At 44.6% G+C, this 24,204-nt stretch overlaps 1 protein-coding gene across 1 annotated transcript in view; it reads left to right on the top strand.

Annotated features, from left to right (window-relative positions):
* The window catches only part of LOC126236432 (lysosomal acid glucosylceramidase-like), a 143,702-nt gene extending 122,492 nt beyond the window's left edge, over positions 1-21,210 (top strand). Inside the window, exon 10 of the mRNA XM_049945735.1 lies at positions 21,020-21,210. Within this exon, the coding sequence (XP_049801692.1) occupies positions 21,020-21,137 (118 nt within the window). The 3' untranslated portion in view covers positions 21,138-21,210. The remainder of the gene's footprint in view (positions 1-21,019) is intronic.
* The last annotated feature ends 2,994 nt before the right edge of the window (positions 21,211-24,204 follow it).

Below are 24,204 nucleotides of genomic sequence, written 5' to 3'. Positions count from 1 at the left end.
AAATGTTGAGTATCCAGTGGCGTGCAAGCTTGGCCTTTCACCCATCGAGTAATTTTAATCCTTTTTAGTTCGATTGCGTGCATACTGTCATTCCTTTGCAGTCTGTACTTCAGGGATAACAGGCTCCCACCGATTTCGAGAAACATGCTCTTTCAGCTCAGTGTTTGCGTATCTGTTATAAGAATTTAACATTTTTTGCCTAAAAAATGTCTGAACGATATGATGCCATAGCATCAGTGTATGCAGTGTATGCATACATGTATCAGGTTTGTGTGGAGATGGTGTCAACACCAGCATAAGATTTTACACCAGCCAGTGTAAAATTTTTGTCACCGTGTACACCACAATTATGCAACATGTAAACCATAGACATAACTCACAATGAAGACGCGTTGTTCGCTACTTTGCCTTTGACACACATAGAGGTTACTGCTGCGTGTGTGACAGCTGTGTGCTGTTTCCTGCTAAGTGAAGAACTTCTCCACAGCTGTGCTTGTAAATGAGGACATAGATGTTTGCGAGTCATACTGGACCTGCTGTTGCTCGACTATGCCCAGAAGGAACTGTCTGCAGCCCAAAGAGCTCCAATGTTGGGCCAGAACATTTGCATTATCAAGCAAACAGGAAGAATACTGCTTGACAATAAGTGGTTATTACTGTAACTGTCGGTTGTAAATTAATGATAAGTATACTCTAAGACAAAAAAAAAAAAAAAAAAGATGCAACACGAAGGAATTATATGAATGTGGCAGAAATCGGTTGAAGTTACATACATGTACAGACAAAAATAATTACAATTTCAGAAACATTGGATGATTTATTCAAGAGAAAGAGCTTCTGAAACTGAGCAAGTCAATAATGTGCTGGTACGCGCCTGACCCTTACACAAGCAGTTACTTGGCTTCGCATTGATTGATAGAGTTGTTGGATGTCCTCCTGAGGGATACTGTGCCAAATAATGCCCAACTGGCATGCTAGATCGTCAAAATTCACGCTGGTTAGACGGCCATGCTCATACTGCACCAAACGTTCTCAACTGTGGGGAGATTGGCGAACTTGTTGGCCAAGGTAGGCTTTGGGAAGCACGACGATAAGCAGCAGAGACTTTCACTGTGTGCAGGTAGACATTATCTAGCCTAAATGTAAGCCCAAGAAGGCTTGTCATGGAGGACAACAAAACAGGACGTAGAATATTGTGTATGTATTGCTGTGCTATAAAGGTGCCAAACGTGGCAATCAAGAGAGTCCTGCTATAAAATGAAATGGCACTTTCGACCATCTCTCCTGATTGTGGGGTTGTTTGACAGGTGACAGTCAGGTTGGTATCCCACGACTGTATGGGGCATGTCTAGACATGACTTTGCTGGTCATCAGGGCTCATTTCTTAGTGGGACTCATCACTGAAGACAATTCTACGGCAGTCAGTGAGATTACAGTTCCATATGACCAGCTCCTCAGACAGCAGTGGAAAATCAACCTTTCACCACCGTACAGCCTGACAACCAGTAGTGGGTGCCATTTCATTTCATATGAGGATCCCTTTGGTTGCCAACCATGGTACCATTACGGTAAAGTGGTACATCGATGATATTCTACACCCTGATTTGTTGTCCTTTATGGCAAGCCATCCAGGGCTTACATTTCAGCAAGATAATGCCTGCCTGCAGTCTTTGTGCTTGCCAAACTCTACCTTGGCCAGTAAGGTCGCCAGATCTCTCCCTTATTGGGAATGTGCGGATCATTATGAGCAAGGCCCTCCAACCAATTCTGGATTTTGACGACCTAACTTGCCAATTGGACGCAGTTTGGCACGATATCCCTCAGGAGGACATCCAATAACTCTGTCAGTCAATGCCAGGCCGAATAACTGCTTGCATAAGCGCCAGAGGTGGATCAACACGCTATTGACTTACTCAGTTTGTGAAGCTCTTTCTCTGGAATAAATCATACAATTTTTCTGAAGTTGCACTCGTTCGATTGTACATCCACACATACACTGCACGTGTGCTGCACATACACTGTGGGAAGATACTTTGACGGTATAAAATAGTAATGATGTCACAGAAAACTTTAAAATGCCAATTGAATTGCAGCAAATCTGGAAATTGGTAAAGATTGATGGGATACATGAACCAAAAAGTAAGTATTTTATGCAAATATGTATGTGACTGCTGTGTAAATACAAAAAAAAGATGTATGCGGTGTAAACAATTAGTCTTCGCCCAAACAGCACTTGAGCAAGAGCTAATCACAATGTTGCTACAAAGCCAGTACTCAAAAGTATTGGAATTATTTATCGATCATGCACTGTTGCTCTCAGCCAATAGCTACAGGGCTCATCTGCTCTTTGGGAATTTACTCTCCATTCTAGTTTGGTGCTCTGTGGTGAGAGGAATAGTGTATGGATCTCGAGAAGACACGTCTTACACTGCCCTCTGTGCACATCTACATTAAAATATTCGACTCAAATCGCGTTTTCTGCAGATTTCAGCCTGTTTCATCATACACACATGGATTTATATCGAGTCAGTGACTGCTAAAACCATCGACCTTGCCACAGACGTAACATCGGCTCCCATCAGATCACCGAAGTGCTGTCAGACTTGGCTAGCACCTGGATGGGTCACCATGTAGGTCTACCGAGTGCTGTTGGCAAGCGAGGTGTACTCAGACCTTGCAGACCTTGTGAGGTCAACTGAGGAGTTACTTGGTTGAGAAGTAGCGGCACCGGTCACCACATGGTCCTCTGTATCCTCATCCAGTGATGCCTAAGGGCTGAGGATGACATGGCGGTTGGTCGGTACAAATGGGCCTTCAAGGCCTCTTCAGTTTTTATGTGTGTTTTTCAGTGACTGCTAAAAGGTACCGAAGGTGGTGAAAGTGCATACACATGGAAGCCAGCACCACTCAAATGACAGCCGGCCGGGGTGGCCGAGCCGTTCTAGGCGCTACAGTCTGGAACCGCGCGACCGCTATGGTGGCAGGTTCGATTCCTGCCTTAGGTTAGTTAGTTTAAGTAGTTCTTTCTAGGGGACTGATAACCTCAGCAGTTAAGTCCCATACTACTCAGAGCCATTTGAACCATTTTTGAACCACTCAAATGACATTGTTCATGGGTATTGTGATAAAAAAGAATATATTTCTCCTCCTTTAATGTAGCACTAATGTGTTCTATTTGTTGGAGTCAGTGTAGTTTATTAAAGCTGAGTACAGACAGAAAATGGTTAATAATAATAATGATGTTAGCATGAGCACGTGACATCCTTGTCAAGTGAACCAGCAGTAAAAAAGTCGTGGAACAGGCCAAAATTGGTAGACATAGCTGCCTCATGATAAAATAACACGATCAGAGGCACTGCCTCCACTATCCACCATGTACGTAAGCATGAGCTCCACCCTTCTCTTGATGCCGCACAGCCAGCCAGCACGAAGTGCATCTCGTGAGGTGCTGTGGCGACTTGACACTGACAACTGCATCACTTAATGCAAATTCAGTATGAACTAATTTTCAGAAGTCGATTCACAGCAGTATTTAGTGCTACTCAGCGCCCAGCTACAACCACCAGTGGAGACCCATGTCTACACACACTAAACAAATAGTCTCTATGTAAATGTTTATGCTCTATAATTATAGATTGGACCGAACATGAGGGGTAATCATGCATATATTTTTACAGAAAAAAGTTGTAAACTTAAAGATCTACATGAAAATTCCACAAGGATGTGCAGCAGAAGGGCTTGTAGCATGCACTCAAGACAGATATGAACCTCTATAAACATAATGTTATGCAGGGAAGTAAGTGGTAAAATTAAACTCCTCAAGTGCCATCGACTAGAAGATTTGCAGGAAGTAACAGAGCTAATTGTTAAAGCCATAAAAGATAATTTACAGAGTTTAAAACCGAGGGAATAACTGGTTTAACAGCAATTCAGAAGCAACCATAACTGAGATAATTTACAGCAAAACCGAAGTAATAACTGGCTTAACAGAAATTCAGAAGCAACCTGCTGTCATATTCCAATGGTGAGCCTCTGTCTGCCTACAGTAAGTAATAAGTCCATAAAAGCACTGTTCAAAATGGCTCTAAGCACTATGGGACTCAACTTCTGAGGTCATTAGTCCCCTAGAACTTAGAACTAGTTAAACCTAAATAACCTAAGGACATCACAAACATCCATGCCCGAGGCAGGATTCGAACCTGCGACCGTAGCGGTCTTGCGGTTCCAGACTGCAGCACCTTTAACCGCACGGCCACTTCGGCCGGCCCACTGTTAATGTGTTTGTATACTGTAAATGTAGAAAACTGAAGCCAAGTAAATGAAAACTAGAGTATATGATGTAGACAGCTGCCATGAAGGAACGAAAAGCGACAAGCGACGTCATGGCCATGTGGCCAGCTTACAAGCTCTCAGTAAGTAAAGAGTTAAGTCAGCTCAACAAATTGCATTCAGACTGCCAGCTCTCTAGATATGTACAGCTATTCTTTGTACTAGCAAAGAAAACCGCTGGGAAACGAGAGCTTTTGCCAGCCATAAATAGCTGCAAATACCCACACAGTGGAGTACTAATCGAAAAATGTTGGAGTCGAGACCATTTACTGCATTGAGGAAACGTATGACAGGGACACAACAACCATTTTTGCAGATTTTAAAGCCGATGGAATAACAACTTTGACGGTAATTTGGAAGCGGTCCACAACAGATTGCTGTTATATTCCAGTGGGGAGCCTGTCTCTGCATACAGTAAAAAGAAAATGCCAATCTATGTGCAGTGTTCTGCTGTTTGGCTGCTGGAGTAATAAAAAACAGTTAATGTGATATTTATATGAAGAAAAAGCTAAAAGTATCGACTGGGTACTTTTCTCAGAAACAACATTCCACCTACAGGTCGAATCAGATGTCTCGCGTGAAACCCAATGTTTACGTCATTGTGCAAGTGTTATATTAAAGCGACGTGTGATCCATTTCTTTCCACAGTACAATCAATCAATGTTATTTTGTAGGCTTCTGTCTATAGTTGTGGTGTTGTTTTAACAGTGGCCTTAAGCAGGAAATGCTCTGTGCGAGTTGTTCAGAGTGAATACTAAGGAGCGACTAGGCCGAGGTCTCCGTGGTGCATGTGATACTGCATGTGTTGCGGAAATACAGGTGTGAGTGCTGTGGCGCAGATCGAGTTCTCAAAACCGGTGACAGCGGTGTGGATACGTGACATTTTGAGAACTCGATTAGGCCAGAGTGCTCACACCTGCATTTCCGCAACACATGCACTTTTGCATGGTACCACAGGGCCCGCTTCTCAGCACCCATGCTAAACACATCTAACAGAACATTTCCTGCATAAGGTCTCTGTTAAAAACACTCCACAACTATAGACAGGTAGGTGATAGTTTGCGTCTGGTACATTGATTCTATTTTTTATTGTCTTCAGACCCACGAAATAACATTGCTTGATGGTGCTGTTCCAAAAAATATGTTTCTCCTGCTGCTTTAATATAACACTTGTGTAGTGACATTGGCTCTTGGTTCAAATGGCTCTGAGCACTATGGGACTCAACTGCTGTGGTCATCAGTCCCCTAGAACTTAGAACTACTTAAACCTAACTAACCTAAGGACATCACACACATCCATGCCCGAGGCAGGATTCGAACTTGTGACCGTAGCGGTCACGCGGCTCCAGTCTGAAGCGCCTAGAACCGCACGGCCACACCGGCCGGCTGTAGTGACATTGGCGTTGGCTTTTATGCACAACATTCAATTCGGCCAGTGGGCAGAACGTCTGTTCTGACAAAAGTACCTAGTTAGCACATACACATGTAGGTATCACATTAACTGCGCTTTTAGTGGCTTCTTTCTCCAGTAGCTAATCTGCAGAATACCACACACAGGTTGGTATTTTTTACTGCATTTAGGGAGAGGCTCTGACAGCACACTGCTGTAAAGTGCTTCCAAATTGCCGTTGAACCAGTTAATCTATTGCTTTAAACTATGCAGAAACAGTTGTTATGTCCCTATGATATGTCCCTTACTGCAGTGAACGGTCTCTATACCAATATTTTTCGATCAACACCCCAACATATGGCTATTTGCAGTTTCTATGACTGGCGAAAAATCACTTCCCCCCCCCCCCCCCAGCGAGTCTCTTTGCTAGTGTTGAGAATAAGGGTGAAGTACAGTAAGAGGAATACAAGGAATAGGTATACGTCTTTAGACTTGGTAGAACTGCATGTCATGTCATGTGTGAAGGGACAAGCTGAGACTTGCAGAAAAAGCGAGTTATGTCGAATATTTTAATGTAGATATGCACAGAGGGCAGTGTAAGATGTGTTTTCTCAATACGCACACCCTACTCCTCTCACCTCAGAGCACTGACCTACAATGGAGAGCATCTTGCCAAAGAGCAGATGAGCCCTACAGTGATTGGTTCAGAGCAACAATGCATGATCGATAAATAATTCCGATACTTTTACGTATAGGCTATGTATCAACATTGTGATTAGCTCGTGCTCAAGTGCTGTTTGGGCAGAGACCTGCAAATTAACGTCAGACAGTTAATTATTTACATTGCACGTATCTTTTTTCTGCGTTTACACAGTAGGCAGATATACACACATCCACATAAAGTTATCACTTTCTTTGCAGGTACATCTCCATTCTTGTGTATCCTACAAATTTTTTACCAATTTCCAGATTTGCTGCCGTTCGACTAACATTTTGCAGATGATCCCATGATGTCATCATTAATTTATACTGTCAAATTATCCTATTGTGGCATATGTGCAGTGTATATGAAGCATAACTATGGTGTACACACCAGCATTGTTTGTGTGCATGCGTGCTTGCGTGTGTGTGTGCGTGCGTGCGTGTGTGTGTGTGTGTGTGTGTGTGTGTGTGTGTGTGTGTGTGTGTGTGTGTGTGTGTGTGTGTTCGTGTGTTTGAGGATGTGTGCCTGGGGACCCATGTATGCTGTTATTGGCTGACAGGGTTGAAAAAATAAAAGGAAATTTATTGTACATATTTATTTAAGTATATATGTCATTAAATTACAACTGAAAATTACAGTAATAACCACCTATCGTCTAGCCTCGTATATTCCTTGTGATTGCTTGACAATTCAAATAAACTGTGGCTACTGCCTGTCCTTGTCCACCACTGGATTAGGGGCTGTTTGGGCTGTGGATAGTTTCTGCTGTGGCTGTGCTACGATATAATCGAATGACAGCAGGTCCCGTAGGTAAGGAGACATCCAAGTTCTCATCTGTAACAAGCACAGCTGTGGAGAAGTTTGTCACTTAGCACAAAGCAGTGCATGGCTGTCAATCGCCTGGCAGTAGCCTCTATGTGTCTCAAAGCCTAACTAGCAAGCAACGAGGCTACATTGTGAGGTATGTATTTGGTTTATACATGGCATAATTGTGGTATGAACGGAGGCGTAAAATTGTATGCCAGCATACAATTTTATACATGGCATAATTGTGGTATAAACGGAGGCATAACATTGTATGCCAGCATTGACGCTGTCATGATGGTGACGTGACACCTGTATCATGTCATCGCAATGCCATGTATATACCGCATTTGCTGGTGTGACACTGTGAGATCATTTAGATACTACTGGGGACAAAAAACTGTTATAATAAGTAGGTGAGCACTGAGCTACAATGGAGAGCATTTAGCTCATTAAGGAGTGGGAACCCCTTCATTCCAGACAGCAAAGAAATCGCGATGTACATGCAACTGAACTATAAATATTAAAATTGATTGAGGAGTGGGGGCTAAGCTTGCATGCATTTGGTTCCCTGGGGCCCCTCCGTGTTTTCGCAAAAACGCGGTATGTCGTTGGCTATGGGAAGATATGGGAGGGGGAAATACCAGGAATAAATGTCATTGCCTGCGAGTCACATGGTGTCGTCAGAAATTCCAGGAAAAGATCTATTTCTGTTGTCATTACTCTCAGAAACATTAACTCCAGAAAAGTGCTTACATCAGCGATGATGTCCAGAACATACACTGCCCCTCTAGTCCCGTCCTAACACAACTCTTTGGCTCAGAGTTGAGATTTAAGTCTTCTGCATTACTTTCGAAGGGCTATGATTGATAATTGTATTTATTGGTTTACTGTATCCCCACATCACAGAACCATTACTGAGTGACATCTTCTATTATATTCCATTTGGAGTTGGTCAATTCTCTCCGTTGGATCTGTCTGACAGTAAGCAAATTTTTTATGATCGCCCATTCTGATCTGAGGCTTTTCGTCAAATAATATGACTTATTGTATATTTTTAACTCATTCTGAACTCCTCAGCGACCTCTACAGACTGATGGAGTTACTCTTTCATAGCCCGTATCACATGCAGAACTCCAACTGACACTGTAAATATTTTGAAGTATCGTTTCATAGCAAAGATTGTACTTTGCAAGATTACTATGGCTGGAGAATTGTTAAAACTGCTCGCACAATTGATCATTATACTAGCTGTGTTTCTGTCATGTAGCTATTGAGCAGTTAAAATTACACACAGCTTTGGCCACTATAGTAGGAATGTTTCGATAACTGTGAGTGAAATTACAAGTATCAGGTGTCATATTGCCTCTAGACACGACTCATAGCATACAGTCAGATCGTCCATTAATTGCTAGCTTTTTTTTTTTTTTTTTTTTTTTTTTTGAGAAGACGATTGTACACATACAATGGTGCACCTTTTTAAACGATTTTCTTTCAAAATAAAAGTGCATTATAGCTGTCCACTAGGGCTACAGGTGAGAATAAAGATCATTGAGTTACTTAATTATTTGTATTCTGTTTTTGAGGTTTAATGACGTCGTGGGAAGGAAAACCAAAGAAAAGGTCAAAAGCTACAGGAACGGGATTGCAATTGGACGATCGGTAGTGAATCTGGAGTGGACTGAACAGCCAGCTGGCATCTATTACACCAGATACAACAGTACGAGCACGTGACAGTACTCGGAGAGCTATAGTTGTATGTCGAGCAACACTTGGACTGAAAATTCAAATGTATGTGAAATCTTATGGGACTTAACTGCTAAGGTCATCAGTCCGTAAGCTTACACACTACTTAACCTAAATTATCCTAAGGACAAACACACACACACCCATGCCCGAGGGAGGACTCGAACCTCCACCGGTACCAGCCGCACAGTCCATGACTGCAGCGCCTCTAAGGCGCGGCTAATCCCGCGCGGCACACTTGGACTATGGGGACGGGCAAGGTCGACTTCAGGAATATCAGCGTTGCGTGCGAATGCTATCGCCTGTAACTAGTCTTTCTAATCCTTAGCACCTTTACAGCTAACAGCTAAGTAAGTATGCTACGTGCACTGCAAGCAATATGTAATTAGCGCGCTCTCACACAGGGTTATCCTTTAAATGACACAGATATCCCTGTGGAGGTAAAATAGTGGTTGAAAACTTTGTTTGTGCAGTGTACGTGTTACAAATATTTCTTATTTTTTCCGTTACAAAATGGTCTTGAAAACTGACGGCTATATAGCCAGTTATTTGATTTTTAACGACAAAACATTGGGTTTTCGAAAGTAGGTGACTACAAATGCAACTGTTTAATTTTTTACAACAGATCTGTTGCTTCTGACATTCGCGATTTTTCTTTATTAAAATTGTCTTGCTCACGGCGCTTTTCGGGAAATAATTCTCATCGTCATTAGGGCTTTCTTTATAAGACCTTTATGTACAGGATGTTTACAATTCCTATTACAGGCTTCTAGGGGTTGTAGAGGAAACTTAGTAGGTAAGGAACCCATGTCCAGAAATGTACAGTTTGGATGTAAAATAAATTCGAGGATCACATCAGTTTCAAATCTCTCGCTTCATTGAATGCACACAAACTGAGAAGAGGGTTCCGTCGTCAGTCCCTGTTGTAATTATATCACCTAGCACTCCCGTCCAACTACAACAACGACTGCAGGAAACTGATTGTTTGGATACTGGCAAGGTTGACTGTGGTGCTCCACGGACGCGCTGCACTATCGACTATGAAGAGGGCGTCGTTCGCCACACAGAAGGGATCACGAAGACGAGTACTCGAAACCTTACCCGCGCCATGGTCTCCTGTGCAGCACACGGTATAGAGCTCATTGTCTCCACTGTGTGCATACCGCGAAGCGGGATATTTGAAAGTGATCCGATTTTGAAACTTATTTTACATCCAAACGGTACATTTCCAGGAATGAGTTCCTTATCAGAACTTAGTCTACAAAGTCTCCTCTACCATCCTAGTAGCCTGCAACAGGAATTATGAAACGCTGTTATTAAATACGACTTCATATTACAGCAACCAATTTAGACTGTTTCGTCATCATCTGGCAGGCCTGGACACAGTAATGATAAGAGCAAACAGTTTTTCTGCATGAAACGAGGTATATAATAAAAATTAAGGATAATGCTGATACATGGTGAAACAACGCTCTGGTGGGCGGTTTGTGGGTTTAAATCACCTTGGGGTATGACCAGGCGGTGCATTTGACCTGCGGTCGTCGCACGGTGGCGCTCGCAGCAGTCCACATACGCAGAGGTGTGTTGGTGCATGTCAGAGTACGGTGTAACAAGTAAGTGTGCAGACGTTATAAAACGTGCTAATGGTGATTGTCTGTTGAAAATGGCTCAAAGAACACGTATTGATGACGTTATGGGGGGTAGAATACTAGGGCGAGTGGAGGCTGGTCAAACACAGCAGGTCGTAGCACGGGCCCTCCGTGTGCCACAAAGTGTGATCTCAAGATTATGGCAACGAATCCAGCAGGCAGGAAACGTGTCCTGGCGCTACAGTTCGGGACGTCCACAGTGTACATCATCACAAAAAGACCGATATCTCACCTCAGTGTCCGCAGACGGCCACGGAGTACTGCAGGTAGCCTTGCTCGGGACCTTACCGCAGCCACTGGAACAGTTGTCTCCAGACACTGAACAGACATGGTTTATTCGCCTGGAGATCTGCAAGGTGCATTCCACTGACCCCTGGTCACAGGAGAGCCCGTAAAGCCTGGTGTCAAGAACACAGTACATGGTCACTGGAACAGTGGTGCCAGGTTATGTTGACGGACGAGTCCAGGTATAGTCTGAACAGTGATTCTCGCCGGGTTTTCATCTGGCGTGAACCAGTAACCAGATACCAACCCCTTAATGCCCTTGAAAGGGACCTGTATGGAGGTCATGGTTTGATGGTGTGGGATGGGATTATGATTGGTGCACGTACACCCCTGCGTGTCTTTGACAGAGGTACTGTAACAGGTCAGGTGTATCGGGACGTCATTTTGCACCAGTATGTCCGCCTTTTCTGGGGTGCAGTGGGTCCCACCTTCCTCCTGATGGATGATAACGCACGGCCCCACCCAGCTGCCATCATGGAGGAGTACCTTGAAACAGAAGATATCGGGCGAATGGAGTAGCCTGCCTGTTCTCCAGACCTAAACCCCATCGAGCATGTCTGGGATGCTCTCAGTCGACGTATCGCTGCACGTCATCAAACTCCTAAGACACTTCAGGAGCTCCGATAGGCACTGGTGCAAGAATGAGAGGCTATACCCCAGCAGTTGCTCGACCACCTGATCCAGAGTGTGCCAGCCCGTTGTGCGGCCTGTGTACGTGTGCATGGTGATCATATCCCATATTTATGTCGGGGTACATGCGCAGGAAACAGTGGCGTTTTGTAGCACATGTGATTCGGGACGGTTTTCTCCACTCATCAATAATACCGTGGACTTACAGATATGTGTCCTGTGTGTCCCCTATGTGCCTATGCTATTAGCGAAAGTTTTGTGTAGTGCCTATGCTATTAGCGAAAGTTTTGTGTAGTGCCACGTTGTGTGGCACCACATTTTGCAATTATCCTTAATTTATGAGCATGAGTGTATAATTGTATTAGATCATTTTTCACCTAGTTTATACCTCAAACTACTTTGAGCCACGTATCGATGATTCAACTTAAGATAAAAATATAGTGAATTCCGTGGAAGGAATTGGATCTATAAACACAAGCACAATATACAGGGTGTCTGAGAAGTTCTTGTACCCCTTTTGACCTTATACAATTGGGAAAATGAATCGTTTATGGTGTTAGTGCTTCGAAGCCGACGAAAAGCATTGTTGCCGTTTTATTTTTGTTTTGCTTTTGTTTCAACTGTGAAACCATGGCTGATGTGAGTAAGCACATGCTGCTGAGGAGCGACTTGTCGCGTGTTTGCTGGTGTACGTACGTCTACACACACAGCAAAAAATGACGGAGATAATGAGTGCGATTAGAGATCACTTGGTGAGGCCCCATCTCATATAGCAGTTCCGGTTGGTTGGTTGGTTGGGGAAGGAGACCAGACAGCGTGGTCATCGGTCTCATCGGATTAGGGAAGGATGGGGAAGGAAGTCGGCCGTGCCCATTTCAGAGGAACCATCCCGGCATTTGCCTGGAATGATTTAGGGAAATCACGGAAAACCTAAATCAGGATGGCCGGACGCGGGATTGAACCGTCGTCCTCCCGAATGCGAGTCCAGTGTCTAACCACTGCGCCACCTCGCTCGGTATATATAGCAGTTCCGGTTGATTGGGAGAAGTGTGTCTTTGTTTAGGCAGGGTGAAAGACAGGTGACGTAGTGGATACAAGAAAACCATCTCTCAGTCAGTCTCCAGTGAAATCCATTCGCTAGAGAGCAGCTGCACATCAAGCACCGATGCCAAAACTGCATGATCACATTAAAAATACTTGAAAAAAAAATTCTGATGTTTGTGAATGAATTATCTGACTACAACATTTAACAGCTAAATGCATCCTGCTGTGCTCTGTTTCAAAATACCGTGTCTTGTCCAAGAGCGTTATTTTATGATGAATGTAGGATGTATCATTATACACACGGGAGGAATATGGTTTTCCGGTTTGACGGAAATTCACATTATACGCATAAAGCGTGAATGATCCCAAGTTTTAGAGTAATTTAAAGAAAGTCTTTGGTGAGTAGCACGTAAATATCCCGATCATGCAATACTAGTTGGTGGCGAGTGTAACTTACCGCGTATAAGCTGGGACGTCTACGGATTCACAGCAGGAGGTTCAGCCAGATAGTCTTGCGAAGTACTTTTGAACGTTGCTTCCGAAAACTGTCTTGAGCAGCAAGTTCGACAAACCACAAGCAATGTAAATATTTTAGACCTTGTAGCTATAAACAGGTCTGATCTTATCGATGGCGTCAGTGTAGAGGCGAGGATTAGTGACGGTGAATGTCATCTTTGCGACTATGGTTACTGAAGTTAGCAAATCAGTCAACGAGGCTAAGGGAGTATTTCTGCTGGAAAGAACAGATAAGAAGTTGTTTGCATCTCGCTTAGACAATGAATTGGCATCATTTACTTCCCTATGGTGTTCGTAGAGGAATTATGGGCAAAGTTCAAACGGGTTGTACTCGTGCTCTGGAAAGATATGTGCGTAGCACGTGGCTTAAGGACGGGAAAAAAAACCATCATGATTTAACAAACAAATTCGGAAAATGCCGAGGAAGCAAAGGCTGTTGCACTCCTAGTCCACAAAAAGAACGCGCAAATGACGACAGGCAAAGGCTAGTAGAGATTCGTGCGTGCTTAAAAGGATATATGCGCGTTGCATACAACAACTACTACCAATATACTTATATTAGTAAAACATCTGGCGGAGAACCTGAGAAATTTCTGCTCCAATGTAAAATCAATGCCTGGGGAATGAGTGGCAAAGCGCTCAGCCTCGGCTCACATTTCTCTCAACGCCAGCCACGCTGTCTTACCGTGTGGAGGGGGAAGATGGGATCTGCATGTGCATTGCATACTTGCAAAATGATTTAGATAAGATATCTGTATAGTGCGAAAAGTGGCATTTGACCCTGAATAAGGAAAAGTGCGAAGTTATTCACATGAGTACTAAAAGAAATCAGCTAAATTCCGATTACGCGATGAGTCACACAAATCTAAAGGCTGTAAATTCAACTAAATACTTAGGGATTACAATTACAACTAACCTAAATTGGAAGCAACACATAGATAATATTGTGGGTGGAGCAAACCAAAGACTGCGATTCACTGGCAGAACACTTAGAAGGTGCAACAGGTCTACTAAAGAGACTGCTTACACCACGTTTGTCTGCCCTATTCTGGAGTATTGCTGTGAGGTGTGGGATCCGCATCAGGTAGGACTGACTGATGACATCGAAAAAGTTCAAAGAAGGGCAGCTCGTTTTGTATTATCGTGAAATAGGGGAGATAGTGTCACAGACATAATACGTGAATTGGGGTGGCAATCATTAAAACAAAGGCGTTTTTCATTGCAACGGGATCTTCTCATGAAATTTCAATCACCAGTTTTCTCCCCCGATTGCGAAAACATTCTGTTGGCATCTACCTACATAAGGGAGAAATGATCATAACGATAAAATAAGAGAAATCAGCGCTCGCACAGAAAAATTTAAGTGCTCGTTTTCCCCGCGCGCCGTTCGAGAGTGGAACGGTAGAGAGAGAGCTTGAAGGTGGTTCATTGCACCCTCTGCCAGGCACTGAATTGTGAATAGCAGAGTAATCACGTAGATGTAGATGTAGAGTTTGTATTTCACATTTCTCAACAGCGTAGGTCAAAAGAAAAAGAAATTTTCAGTATTATTTAATTATTTTTGGCGCGCTGAAGACATAATATAAATCTTATGTTGTACAGTCTGCCAGCATTCGGACAGACGCAAACAATTTTACTGAGTTTCGGACTCAAGCTGTTACGTAGTCGTGACTTACTTATTTTCATAATCGAAGAAAGATTTTTCACACAAATATGTATGTCGAAATACTGTAGCACCTTTGCAACCTCATTATGGAGAATTGGAAACTCTACCTGAGGAAAGCAATGTAGACTTTCAGGAACGTTTTAACGTAAAAAGATTCGTCGATAAAACTGGAATTACCTTGCAGATAAATCAGTTACATCTGCACATTTACAGGAGCGATTTCAACTGAAACGGCTAACGGTGACCAAAAATGCTCAGGAACAAATGTAAAATTTACAGTGTCGTCAAAATCTTCATAAAACTGTTCTTGCAATTATTTCAATGCCTCAATGAATTCTTCAAACCTAGCATTTTCTTCAACGCCATTGAGCTTAGGGAATTGGACTGTCTTTGTGAGAATGCGTCCCTTCTGCATCGCGTTTTCTTTTTGAATGCATCCCCATTAAATCAAAATAAACTTACCTAGCAATGCCTTACAGTGGGCAGTGTGGAGTCAAGACCACTTAAAATGCAAAACGTGCACTCCATTTCGGCTGTTCTAATTTTCATTTCTGCATTCCTTTTTCCTTCCTAAATACAGCAAGAGCGAATTTAAAATTGAAAAATCGTTCCAGGCATGCTCCTTCACTTAACCAACATACTTTTCAGTGGTATATGAAGTCTCAATACTCTTCATTCAGTTCTACTGGAAACTGTAACAGCTGTCAGTGGAATAATGTGTGTGAGTATTCGTACATCCAATTACTTCAGTGTGCTCCAGGCCTGATAATGTAGTGAAAAGTGCTTTTTGATGTAGAAAACAAAGAATCCCGCTCTTTCGTTGTCAATTAAATCTTTAAATTCTTACTGCATGGTAATGTGATGTCATTTCATAGAAAATACACAATACCAATCGTTTATGCGAATTGAGAATTCTCATCACTCTCTTCTGCCATTTCAATTCATTTTAAAGGATTGTGACGATAGATCACTTGACTGCCTCTTGTTGTGCATACGTCCACTGAAATTGTGAACGTCCCTCACACCACGAACAACTAGTGAAGGTTAAAAGGCGCTGACGGCACGATTATGCCGTTCTCCGGGAGTTGTGCCGACCGAAGAATGCTGCACCGCAGTGATAAATGAAATGTCGCCCTGTACCGGGTAGTTCTGACAAGGACGGAGCAACGCCGAGTGACAGGCCAGCTCTTGGCCAACCGGTGGCCCGCACACGCTGCACGCATGAAGTCTGGCATGCCACGGCCGGTCTTGCTCTACGGCACTGGCCCCTTCCCTAGCATGCGTTTGTAGCTAATCTCTCGCACAGGGCAAGGTCTCAGGCGATTGGAAAAAAGCACAGGTGCCTCCTGTATATAAGAAGGCCAAAAGCACAGACCCGAAAAATTACAGACCAATATCCCTAACTTTGGATTGCTGCAGAATCCTTGAACACATTCTCAGTTCGAATGTACTGAATTTTCTTGAGACCGAGAAGCTTGTGTCCACAAATCAGGGCGCTTTTAAAAAGCATCTCTCGTGTGAAACTCAGGTTGCACTTCTCTCCTATGATGAAGGGCAACAGGCACATTACATATTTCTAGGTTTCCAAGAAGCATTTGACACGGTGCCCTACTGCAGACTGTTAACGAAAGTACTAGCATACAGTATAGGTTTCCATATACACTCCTGGAAATTGAAATAAGAACACCGTGAATTCATTGTCCCAGGAAGGGGAAACTTTATTGACACATTCCTGGGGTCAGATACATCACTTGATCACACTGACAGAACCACAGGCACATAGGCACAGGCAACAGAGCATGCACAATGTCGGCACTAGTACAGTGTATATCCACCTTTCGCAGCAATGCAGGCTGCTATTCTCCCATGGAGACGATCGTAGAGATGCTGGATGTAGTCCTGTGGAACGGCTTGCCATGCCATTTCCACCTGGCGCCTCAGTTGGACCAGCGTTCGTGCTGGACGTGCAGACCGCGTGAGACGACGCTTCATCCAGTCCCAAACATGCTCAATGGGGGACAGATCCGGAGATCTTGCTGGCCAGGGTAGTTGACTTAAACCTTCTAGAGCACGTTGGGTGGCACGGGATACATGCGGACGTGCATTGTCCTGTTGGAACAGCAAGTTCCCTTGCCGGTCTAGGAATGGTAGAACGATGGGTTCGATGACGGTTTGGATGTACCGTGCACTATTCAGTGTCCCCTCGACGATCACCAGTGGTGTACGGCCAGTGTCGGAGATCGCTCCCCACACCATGATGCCGGGTGTTGGCCCTGTGTGCCTCGGTCGTATGCAGTCCTGATTGTGGCGCTCACCTGCACGGCGCCAAACACGCATACGACCATCATTGGCACCAAGGCAGAAGCGACTCTCATCGCTGAAGACGACACGTCTCCATTCGTCTCTCCATTCACGCCTGTCGCGACACCACTGGAGGCGGGCTGCACGATGTTGGGGCGTGAGCGGAAGACGGCCTAACGGTGTGCGGGACCGTAGCCCAGCTTCATGGAGACGGTTGCGAATGGTCCTCGCCGATACCTCAGGAGCAACAGTGTCCCTAATATGCTGGGAAGTGGCGGTGCGGTCCCCTACGGCACTGCGTAGGATCCTACGGTCTTGGCGTGCATCCGTGCGTCGCTGCGGTCCGGTCCCAGGTCGACGGGCACGTGCACCTTCCGCCGACCACTGGCGACAACATCGATGTACTGTGGAGACCTCACGCCCCACGTGTTGAGCAATTCGGCGGTACGACCACCCGGCCTCCCGCATGCCCACTATACGCCCTCGCTCAAAGTCCGTCAACTGCACATACGGTTCACGTCCACGCTGTCGCGGCATGCTACCAGTGTTAAAGACTGCGATGGAGCTCCCGTATGCCACGGCAAACTGGGTGACACTGACGGCGGCGGTGCACAAATGCTGCGCAGCTAGCGCCATTCGACGGCCAACACCGCGGTTCCTGGTGTGTCCGCTGTGCCGTGCGTGTGATCATTGCTTGTACAGCCCTCTCGCAGTGTCCGGAGCAAGTACGGTGGGTCTGACACACCGGTGTCAATGTGTTCTTTTTTCCATTTCCAGGAGTGTATGTGAGTGACTCGAAGACTTCTTAAGGAATAGAACTCAGCTCGTTGTCATCGATGGTGAGTGTTCGTCAGAGACAAGGGTATTTTCAGGAGTGCTCGTCCACGGTGATGAGGCAACTACATGAGTTATCTGGATTAGCAGTTTATTTAATCGTATGGCTAGAGCCCGCTGTCGGGTGGACCGTTCACCGGGTGCCGGTCTTTCAATTTGACGCCACACTTCGGCGACCTGCAGTCGATGAGGATGATAGGCTGATGTAGAGGACAACACAACACCCAGTCTCTTCCCCGACCCAGCCGGGAATCGAGCCCAAGTCCAGAGGATTGACAATCCGTCACGCTGACCGTTTTTTTTTTTTCATTTTGTTCGTTGTTGATCGTTGTGTTTGGTCGTTGCGGACGTCACATGATATCCGTTCAAGTTCGTTTGTTGATCCTTCCACTCAGTTTTTTATTACAGAGGCCAACCGGCTCTCTGACCGAACACGCTGAGCTACCGTGCCGGCGACCATTCAGTTACCGGGGGCGGACAGCAGTACTCAGCTGTGATACCTGCTCTACTGCATCAGTTCAGCGCGCTGTTTAATTGGATGTCAGCAATCGTGAAAGCTAGTACGTGGTGACGTTCATCATGTTCAAAATCTCTTGCAAGATGATAAAATCTAAGCTACTGGTGATGTTTCCTTTATCACTTCGACTGTGATGCGCCGTTCATCTAGCAGCAGTGCATCCTCTTGTCTTGCGATTCCCGACTTTTTTCAGAGATATGGTCTGCCACACCGTTTTTCGTCGTTCACACTTGTCTTATCTCACTCAAAGCGCTTGCGTCACTCAACCAATGTCTCATATAATGATCCATTGTTACTGTCCTCTTCCACCAACACAGTGTGTATCGTTGCAGCGTAGCTTCCCTTCGAATGCAGGAAACGAATTATTGGACGCCGTTTCGTTTTGGCTCCTCTAGCGGCGGGCTACGGTACTGTGGCGAGTGATTAGCGTATGTACAAGGACTGCAGTCAGATACTTACAAACAGAGATATTAATTATGTAACTTTATTTTTTCGATGTAATATTTAAAACTACTTGATTAGACTTGGTAATGTTACAAATGGTTGTCAGTTTCTTGCAGGATGTACACGGTAAGGGTACAAATCACACAAAATAATTTCTCTTTCCAATGGCGGAGATATAACCATAAGACAGATAGTAAAGCATGTAGCTTTATTTTGGTTAAGTGGGCATCGTCTAATAAAGTATTGCAATCCTGCCGTTTGTGACGTTTCCCTGATTCCGACTGTGTCACAATCAATGAAATGAGGTTCGTAGTCAGAAGTGAATAATTTTTGCTTACAATGTAGTGTAAAAAAAGTGGATTATTTTTTTGCTTTTTATTGCGCCTGCACTTGATATTGATGTTGGCAGGACGGGAGAGGTCTGACCTGGCATGACGTGTTACCCTATGCATCAGTTTCCTGATGATGCGCAGTTGTTGGGAAACATGGAAAGTGTACAGGCGTGTTTACTCTACGCAACATGGATCTCAAGTTGCAGCAGCATGCATCAGTTAGATTTTGCGTTATTCTTGACAAAACTCCATCACAAACATTGGAAATGTTGCAGCAATCCTACAAAGAGCTAGCCGCAAGGAAAACACAAGTTTTGAGTGGCATATACGATTTCAGGAGGCTGAAAATGACAGTTCCGATGCTTCACGACCCAGAAGCCTATCAGCTTCGAACACTGAAACCAATGTCAACACATTTGATGTCATGTTGCGTAAAGGCCGTCGTTTATCGGCAAGAAAGATTGTAGGGATTAGAATTTAACCTATGGATCACCAAAAGACATTGTATGAAATATTGTGGGGTACAGAAAATTTGCAGCAAAGTGGGTGTCTTGCGTGATCAGTGACGAACAGAAGGCTCACCACGTGATGGCGTGTCAACAAAGGAAGGGAAGGCCTCAGCGAGAACCAGATTTCTTGGACAAAGTCATCACATGCAACGAATGCTGGTTTCATCATTATCACCCACAGACGAAACGGGACAGTTCCCAATGGAAACATCATTTTATCATGATCATCATCATCATTCGTAACATTGGCTAGATTGGATTGAGTAAAAAAAATGGAGTGTCTAAAAATTGGGGCTTTGTACGGCAACTGATGACCGCGAATTTGAGCGCCCCACAAACCAAACATAATCATCATCATCATCATCATCATCATCATTCCAGTGTAAATTGAAAGTCCACGACCCAAAAAGGCCAAAGTTCAACTAAGTGCGGGAAAAATCATGCACCTTGTCTTATTCGATAAGCAACGCGTTGTGTACGAGCACGTGGTGAATAAACAACGTACTGTTAATCCTAATTATTATTGTGGAGGGGCCATTAAGGAGGATGGATCCTTCATCAGAATAATGCACCAGCTCATGACGCGATCAAGACTCAAGAAACAGTCACCGCATTAGGCACTGAGGTGATGCCACATCCACCTTACTCATCTGACCTAGCGCCATGTGACTTCCACCTGCCGGCCGCGATGGTCTAGTGGTTCTAGGCGCTCAGTCAGGAACCGCGCGACTGCTACGGTCGCAGGTTCGAATCCTGCCTCGGGCATGGATGTGTGTGATGTCCTTAGGTTAGTTAGGTTTAAGTAGTTCTAAGTTCTAGGGGACTTATGACCACAGATGTTATGTCCCATAGTGCTCAGAGTCATTTGAACCATTTTTTGACTTCCACCTATTTCCTGCAGTGAAAAAAGAGCGTCAGAATTTTTATTTTCAGAGTGATCGAGAGCTAAACAATCAGATTTCGGGTGTACTCAACCGACTATCACAAAGGGGCTTCAGGGAGTGTTTTGAACATTGGACTGAACACTGGAATCGTTGTATTGTGTCCGAGAGAAATTACTTGGGTGTCTGTAATGGAATTTGAATGAAAGTGAGCAATGTTTTCCACTAAATAATTAATACAGTTATTTTTTGATACCTCTTCCTATGTACAGGCCGATCGAAAATATTTTTTGTCAACTGCAATATGGCGGTCTATACAGGCACACTTCAGTTCTGTGCTCAGAGTGCTGTTTCCGGGTATTCTAGAGATCAGTGCCCATTGGTACCCCTGTTTGCATCGCAGGTTTGTTTGCTGACCCCGTTGTCTGTGTGTTGTCAGGCAGGAGACGCGGCGCTCCGTGGTGGTGTCGGACCCCCAGCTGGGAGAGGCGTCGCTGTCGCTGCCCGCCCACTCGATGCACACGCTCGTCTACCAGCGAGCCGGCAACACTGTGTGAATGCCGCTTCTACACAGCACTCTTGAAACACACTTGTATTACTGATTAAATACATACACACAGTGAAAAATCCTTGTTTTGTGTTTCTGTGTTGTACTGTGACTTCCAGCAACCCTACTTCCTGGAGCCACTCTGTAGCAATTCTGGACGTGTGGGGTGACGCGTTGTCCTGCTGGAATTGCCCAAGTCCGTTGGAATGCACAATGGAATGAATGGATGCAGGTGATCAGACAGGATGTTTACGTACGTGTCACCTGTCAGAATCGTATCTAGACGTATCAGAGGTCTAATAACACTCCAACTGCACACTCCCCACACCATTACAGGGTCACCACCAGCTTGAACAGTCCCCTGCTGACATGCAGGGTCCATGGATTCATGAGGTTGTCTCCATACCCGTACACGTCCATCCGCTCGATACAATTTGAAACGAGATTCGTCCGAACAGCAACGTGTTTCCAGTCATCAACGGTCCAGTGTCGGTGTTGACGGGTCCAGGCGAGGCGTAAAGCCTTATGGTGTGCAGCCATCAGGGGTACACGAGTGGGCCTTCGCTTCCGAAAGCCCATATCGATGATGTTTCGGTGAATGTTTCGCATGCTGATACTCGTTAATGTCCCATCATTGTAATCTGCAGCAAATTGCGGCAGTGTTGCCCTTTTGTCACGCTGAACGATTCTCTCCACTCGCCGTTGGTCCCGTTCTTGCAGGATGTTTTTCTTGCCGCAGCAGTGTCGGAGATTTGATGTTTTACCGGATTCCTGCTATTCACGGTACACTCGTGACATGGTCGTATGGGTAAATCCCCTCTTCATCGCTACCTCGTAGATGCTGTGTCCCATCGCTCTTGATAACCTGCCATTGTAGCAGCAGTAAACGATCTAACAACTGCGCCACACACTTGTTTTATATAGGCGTTGCCGACCGCACCGCCGTATTATGTCCGTTTACGTATCTCTGGATTTGAATACGGATGCCTATACCAGTTTCTTTGGCGCTTCAGTGTAGACCTGGTTGCAGTTTGGAGAAAGGGAGAGAGAGAGAGAGAGAGAAGCTGGAAGTAAGGGTGAGAGGAGAGAAATAGAGGATGGAGAGGAGTAAAGTGAAATCTGGGGAGAAGCTAAGAGCAGAGAATAGGTTGAAATATAGAGCGAACAAGTATTGGGAAGGGATGAGCGAGATAGAGGGAAGGAGGGGAGGGAGGGAAGGAGAAAGAGAGAGAGAGTGAGAGAGAGAGAGAGAGAAAATAAGGAAGATGGATAGGCTCTGTGTTGGCCAACAGAATCACCATATAGCGTCGTTGCATTGTAAGACAGAGATTGCGTCTGGGTCACATTTCAGCATTAGTGTGGCTTCTACGTGTGCTGTGACTTCGATGATAGGGATTTCTTTCTCAATGCCATTCCCTGTAAATATCAGTGTGAAACAACTACGTACTGAATCAACTAGGAATTACACAAAGTGCCGCTCAGTAACACAATTTTAAATGATTTAAGTTACAAACAGCCATTCTTAAGGTCTTTAAGAGGAAGTGTCCACACACTTTGGTAGATATTAAATAGTATTTTTGTATGCACTGCAAGCTGCGTTTAGAGTGCGACAGTACTAACTCTTTCGTGCATATACCTGATTGATCTACAGTGAGGAGGATATTGTTTCCTTCTGAATTGTTCGCCATTATTCTTATTCACTAACGACAGACAGGTCATCGTTATGTACTGTAGTGCTGCATCTACACTACTGGACATTAAAATTGCTATACCACGAAGATGAGGTGCTACAGACGCGAAATTTAACCGACAGGAAGAAGATGCTGTGATATGAAAATGATGAGCTTTTCAGAGCATTCACACAAGGTTGGCGCCGGTGGCGACACCTACAACATGCTGACATGAGGAAAATTTCCAACCAATTTCTCATACACAAACTGCAGTTGACCGGCGTTGCCTGGTGAAACGTTGTTGTGATGCCTCGTGTAAAGAGGAGAAGTGCGTACCGTCATGTTTCTGACTTTTATAAAGGTCGGATTGTAGCCTATCGCGATTGCGGTTTACCGTATCGCGACATTGCTGCTCGCGTTGGTCGAGATCCAATGACTGTTAGCAGAATATGGAATCGGTGGGTTCAGGAGGGTAATACGGAACGCCGTGCTGGATCCCAACGGCCTCGTATCACTAGCTGTCGAGATGACAGGCATCTCATCCGCATGGCTGTAACGGATCGTGCAGCCACGTCTCGGTCCCTGAGTCAACAGATGGGGACGTTTGCAAGACAACAACCATCTGCACGTACAGTCCGACGACGTTTGCAGCAGCATGGATTATCAGCTCGGAGACCATGGCCGCGGTTACCCTTGACGCTCCATCACAGACAGGAGCGCCTGTGATGGTGTACTCGACGACGAACCTGGGTGCACGAATGGCAAAACGTCATTTTTTCGGATGAATTCAGGTTCTGTTTACAGCATCATGATGGTCGCATCCGTGTTTGGCGACATCGCGGTGAACGCACATTGGAAGCGTGTATTCGTCATCGCCATACTGGCGTATCACCCGGCGTGATGGTATGGGGTGCCATTGGTTACGAGTCTCGGTCACCTCTTGTTCGCATTGACGGCACTTTGAACAGTGGACGTTACATTTCAGATGTGTTACGACCCGTGGCTCTACCCTTCATTAGAAACCCTACATTTCAGCAGGATAATTCACGACCGCATGTTGCAGGTCCTGTACTGTAACCTCCCCACAAAAATTTAATAAGTAAATAATATGAATATGATTCTAATTTAGAGTAACCTCCCCACAAAATTCTTTCTCATTTGTAGCCTCCCTACAAAATTCTTTTCACATTAACCTCCACAGAAAATTCTTTCTGATTTAATCTAAGTTCAAAATTCATTCACATTTAGCGTAACCTCAAAACAGAAAAATTAACATAAATAATATTCACGTTTAGTGTAAGCTCAAAACAGAAAAATTCCAAAATCTCTCAACAGTAAAAAATTATAATTATGTCGTTCACATTCAGTGTAATGTCCCAATAAAAAAAAATTCAGTAACCGGTTAAT

Source organism: Schistocerca nitens, chromosome 2 (assembly GCF_023898315.1).
Source record: "Schistocerca nitens isolate TAMUIC-IGC-003100 chromosome 2, iqSchNite1.1, whole genome shotgun sequence".
Taxonomy (NCBI): domain Eukaryota; kingdom Metazoa; phylum Arthropoda; class Insecta; order Orthoptera; family Acrididae; genus Schistocerca; species Schistocerca nitens.
Note: the sequence above shows the minus strand (reverse complement) of the source record. Positions and strands in the feature narration are given on the sequence as shown.